The sequence below is a fragment of the Echinops telfairi genome, unplaced genomic scaffold (assembly GCF_000313985.2).
Source record: "Echinops telfairi isolate 266 unplaced genomic scaffold, ASM31398v2 ScPeMD7_41;HRSCAF=154, whole genome shotgun sequence".
Classification (NCBI taxonomy): Eukaryota; Metazoa; Chordata; class Mammalia; order Afrosoricida; family Tenrecidae; genus Echinops; species Echinops telfairi.
The window spans coordinates 2,903,121-2,908,009 of record NW_022103939.1 but is presented as its reverse complement, the minus strand read 5'-3'; the positions used below and the strand labels follow the sequence as shown (position 1 = coordinate 2,908,009).

Here is a 4,889-nt window from a genome sequence, read left to right as displayed (position 1 = left end):
TTGGGTCTACTCAACTCAATCTCACCAGTTTCCCACTATTTTATCCTCTTGCTTTGTCCTCTTGCTTCCTGGTTTGTCAGCTGGCAGCTACATGAGTTTGGAAAGACTTCCACCCAACATAGCATATAACAACGAGGACTACAGTCGGACTGGGCGTACTTTCTGTGTGGGCCACTTTCTTTATATAAATTTATTTCTTATACATATATGTATCAATGGGTTATTTTTCTCTTGAAAACCCAGCCTAGCCCAATATGGAGCACATGGGGATCACACTGAGTGTATCTTTAGGAAAAGGCAATAAAGAAGCTGAAAATTATCTGTCAGATCAAGGTCAAGAGTCTAGTTTCAGACTCAACATATGAACCTGAGTATATCCTACCTGAAAGTAAAGCCAATTGAAGAGTGGATTTTATTCTTTGATCATTGAACACTAATGATCCAAGACCAGGGGTGTTAAGGGATGACATCAAAGATATCAAATATGAAGAAAACAAAAGAACATTAAAAATAGTAGAAAGAAGAAAAAGACAAACATGGATGCTGGAAGAAAATATAAAGCTTGCTTTTAAATGTAGAATAGCAAAAATGAAAGGAAGAAAAGATGAAATAAATTACCTGAACAAATTATTTCAAAGGGAGGCGTTAAAAGACAAAGTAAAGAAGTATAATGAAATATGACAATGTCTGGAGGTGGAAAACCAAAAGAGAAGACACATTTGACATCTCATAAGCTGAGAGAACTGAATTACAAATTCAAGGCTCATGTGGCAATATTGAAATATTCTGGGGGAAAAATATTGATGAGCATTGATGGTGGTCTTAAAATCACGAGTGTCCATCTATTGATGTTTCCTTGTCCAGAGGAAAGAAGAGTAATGAAAAGTGAGAAGCATATGAAAACAATTAATTCCTTGCATTAGCAGACTGCAGGAACATCCATCTCCCTGACCCTGTGAATATGAGAACAATGTGGTGCCGGGGTATCATTATCAACTGCTCTGAACATTGGGTATGTCTGCTGCACAAGAACTCGTTAGATATTAGTTTGAGTACTAAGGTTCACCTGACCCAAGCCATGCTATTTTCAATTGTCTAATATGAATGTGAAAGGTCAACATTGAATGAAGAAGACAAAAGAATTGATTATTTGAATTATAGTGCTGGTAAAGAATATTGAAATATCGTGGACTGCCAAAAAGACAATCTGTCTTGAAAGAAGTACAGCCAGATTGCTCCTTAGAGGTAAAGATGTGAGATGTTGCTGCATACTTTGTACATGTTGTCATGAGAGACAAGTCCCTAGAGAAGGGCAACAAGCTTCGTATAGTAGCAGGGTAGTGAAAAGAGGAAGGTCTTTACCAAGAAGAATTGGCATAAAGGCTACAACAATGCGCTCAAACATAAGAACAAAAGGGAGGAAGGTGCAGGACCGGATGGTATTGCCTTTTGTGGTACATCATCCTAACATGATGGCTGAACTAGCCCCTAGGCATTTCTGGGCTATCATCTTTACAAGAGTAGACGATCAGATCCTCCCCATCCCCCAGAATGTTGGGAGAACCTTTTCATTGACAGCCAAGAGTGTAACCATTGCACACAAGAGTTCCTTGAATACACAGGGCATCGAATCACTTGCACAATACATTTTACACAAGCATTTATACTTGATGGGTTGGAAGACAAACAACACAGAATCTTCAAAGGATTGACTTTACTCTCCCCAATTCATAATAGGCAGACTCAGACCTCCTCAGTTTGTTATTTTGTTACATTTTTAATAGGCCATAACCAATTTCCATGTAGCATATTCCAACTCACGGTGACGTTATAGGGCACAGTAGAACATATCACTATGTTTTCTGAGGATATAAATTTTTTTTCTGAACAGAAAACCTCATATTGAAGAGCAGCTAGGGGATCCAAACTGATGACCTAGCAGTTAGCAGTCCAGCACATAGCAGAGTACATCAACAGGTCTTATTTCAAAGGCCATATCTTAGTCTAATTTACCTCTCTGGTAAAGAACATATATTCCAAAAATAAGGTACGTTAGCCATAAACTTTGCCACCTAAAATAAACTATTTTGTCATAAAATGCCTATTGTTCATATAAATCAATATGAACTGTCAAAAATTTTGTTTCAAAAAGATTACTGTATTTTCTATCAATGCTTTTTCATGTACAAACTAATTTTGCTCCTATTAATATTAGGGGTAGGTTTTTAATTTTATTTATTTATTTTATTTTTTTAGGGGTAGGTTTTAACCTTGTATTACTTATGTGTTTTTTATTTAACTAAATCACATGTTTTTTCATATAAAGTACTTAAAATGTAAATTAAGGCAGTATTTTTAAAGGCTAAAAGTAAAAGATAGATTCTTTTAAGTTATGATTGTTGGCTGATTTTCTTTTCTGAAATTTCACAGCATCAATGCAGAACAGTGAATTATTCCTAGCTCCTCCAGCAATTGTCTCTGTAACTACATCAAAGGACCTTTTCTTGATAGACTTGGGTATGAGAAGGTAAGGGAAGATACTGACAGGTTTTATGTGTGAGTGCTTGCAATCACGATTCATTATGATTGTCATCCATGTACCATCTCAGAAATAGGGCATGGGACCTCATTACTAGCAAGATAGATGAGGCAGGAGTGGAGAGTGTCCTTTGAGTCATGTGTCTGATTTGTCTTTCTCTGCGGGACCACTGGTTCCTAGAATTTAAATTGAGGACCATGAATTGACCGAATTTCATCAGCTCCTGCACCCTTAAGAAAAATGAAGATCTTCCACATAAACATCTAAGTTTTGAATTTTGGATTTACCTGAACCCACTCAACATGAGTCATTTTCTTTTATGTTGTGCATCCTGGGTGTTCATTGTGGTACCCAAAATCTTTGGGACATAAGGGAGTGTAATAAGGGGAGCAAAAGGAATGTCCTAAGGAGAGAAGGTGATGGAGCGGTACAGCAGTTTGGGAAGGTGATACTTTTGTGGTGTATTTAATAGCTACCTTCTTGGGATTAATCTTGTGTTAATTTTTCTCAAAATAAATAATTTCCACAGTCAGGAAAATGTCATGGTCACCACTGTACAGTGCACTTATTTAAAAAACAAAAAAAGATTATCTTAATTATATTGAGAGAAGGAAAAACTTCATGCAGAACAAATTAGTGTAGTAACAACATCTACATTCAAAGGGGTGCATTATCAAAACATCAAAAAGACACTGAACTAGTAAAATGGTGAAACAAATCATAAGGGAATTGAGGATTGGAGAAGAGAGAAGAGAACTCAACAAAATTAGTAAGAAAAATGTTTTGTGAAAACATTTACAGGTGGAAATTTGGTGTATTGAAAACACTTAGAAAGAGGGATAATTATAAATATAATTTGAATGTTTCTTATGACAAAGCATTTTTGCCTAGGATTTCATAAAATTGCATATTGAATCTCATCCATATGCAATACTACTCCTTTTGTATTCTTTATTTTTGTAATATTATTTTCTTCACACGGTCATAGATCTGCTTGGTTCTGACACCATAGATCACAGGGTTGAGCATCGGTGGCACTATGACGTAGAGATTGGCCAGAAGTATGTGGATATAACGGGGAACATTTCTGCCAAAGCGATGTGTCATAAAGGAAAAGAGGGCTGGGGTGTAGAAAGCAAGGATAACAAAAACATGTGAACCACATGTGCTGAGAGATTTAAGTCGGGCTTCACGTGAAGGTAGATGGAAAACAGCACGCAGTATTTGGACATAAGACATAGCAATGGCTATGATGTCAAACACTAGATTACAAATGGCACACAAGCCATAAATCACATTGACCTTGATACTGGCACAAGACAGGCGAGCAAGACCCATGTGCTCACAATAGGTGTGAGGGATGACGATGACATGATTCCCACAGAAGGGTAGTCGTATAATAAGAAATATAAATGGAAGTGCAAAAATAAATGACCTCACTAATACACCAAGACCAATTACAGAAACAACCTTGGTAGTGAGAATGATGCTATATCGAAGTGGGTTGCAGATAGCCACGTAACGATCATAAGCCATTGCCATGAGAACTGCTGATTCCATAAGTGTGAAGTTGTGGATGAAAAACATCTGGGTGAGGCAAGCATCAAACACTATCTCTCTAAGGTTGAACCAAAAGATACCAAGCATCTTAGGGATGGTAGCTGTGGAGAGACCCAAGTCAATGGTGGCTAACATGGCCAGAAAGTAGAACATGGGTTGGTGCAGGCTGCTCTCAGTCTTTATTACAAAGATAATCATACAGTTTCCTAAGAGTGCAATCACATACACAGCACAAAAGGGAAATCCAATCCAGATGTGTAGTGTTTCCATTCCTGGGATTCCTAACAGTAAGAAAGATGAGGGGTGGAATTTTGTGTCATTGGTAGGGAGCATTGTACATGGTAATGCATATATCCACTGTTGTATTCATCCAATCCTCAGGGCAACACATAAAATACTGCATCATTGGAGACATAAGAATGACATAAGATTATAATGTATGTACATTTTCTTCTGTAGATCATGCTATAACTTAAATTTTACTAGGTTTATAGCACTAGCTACAAGTGGTATCTCAAGCATAGGGTCAGAGGGAAAGTTAAACAGCAAAATATAATAAAATGCTATATATGGTACTTTCCATTTTGCCAGCATCCTCGCTTCTTTTTGAAATTAGTCTCTTCAATGATTTAATATTAAGATTTTGCCTGAACTCTCACATTACCTCCTATCATTATTATCATCACTGAAATATCATGTTGAGATTTTTAGCAACTTAAAATTCTACTCAGTTATTATAAAAATGGCCATATTCCAGTTGATTCAGTATAAAATAATAAAATAAGAAATA

The 4,889-nt window shown here is 36.6% G+C and overlaps 1 protein-coding gene across 1 annotated transcript; it reads right to left on the bottom strand.

The window, feature by feature from the left end:
• Positions 1–3,490: 3,490 nt before the first annotated feature.
• Positions 3,491–4,432, bottom strand: LOC101659404 (olfactory receptor 52E2-like). The gene has a single exon (XM_013008556.3). The coding sequence runs from the start codon at positions 4,430–4,432 to the stop codon at positions 3,491–3,493; it is 942 nt and encodes a 313-aa protein (XP_012864010.1).
• Between the last annotated feature and the right edge of the window lie 457 nt (positions 4,433–4,889).

Excerpts from the sequence above, each read along its gene's own strand:
- LOC101659404 (XM_013008556.3), bottom strand. The coding sequence starts at position 4,432 with ATGCTCCCTACCAATGACACAAAATTCCACCCCTCATCTTTCTTACTG.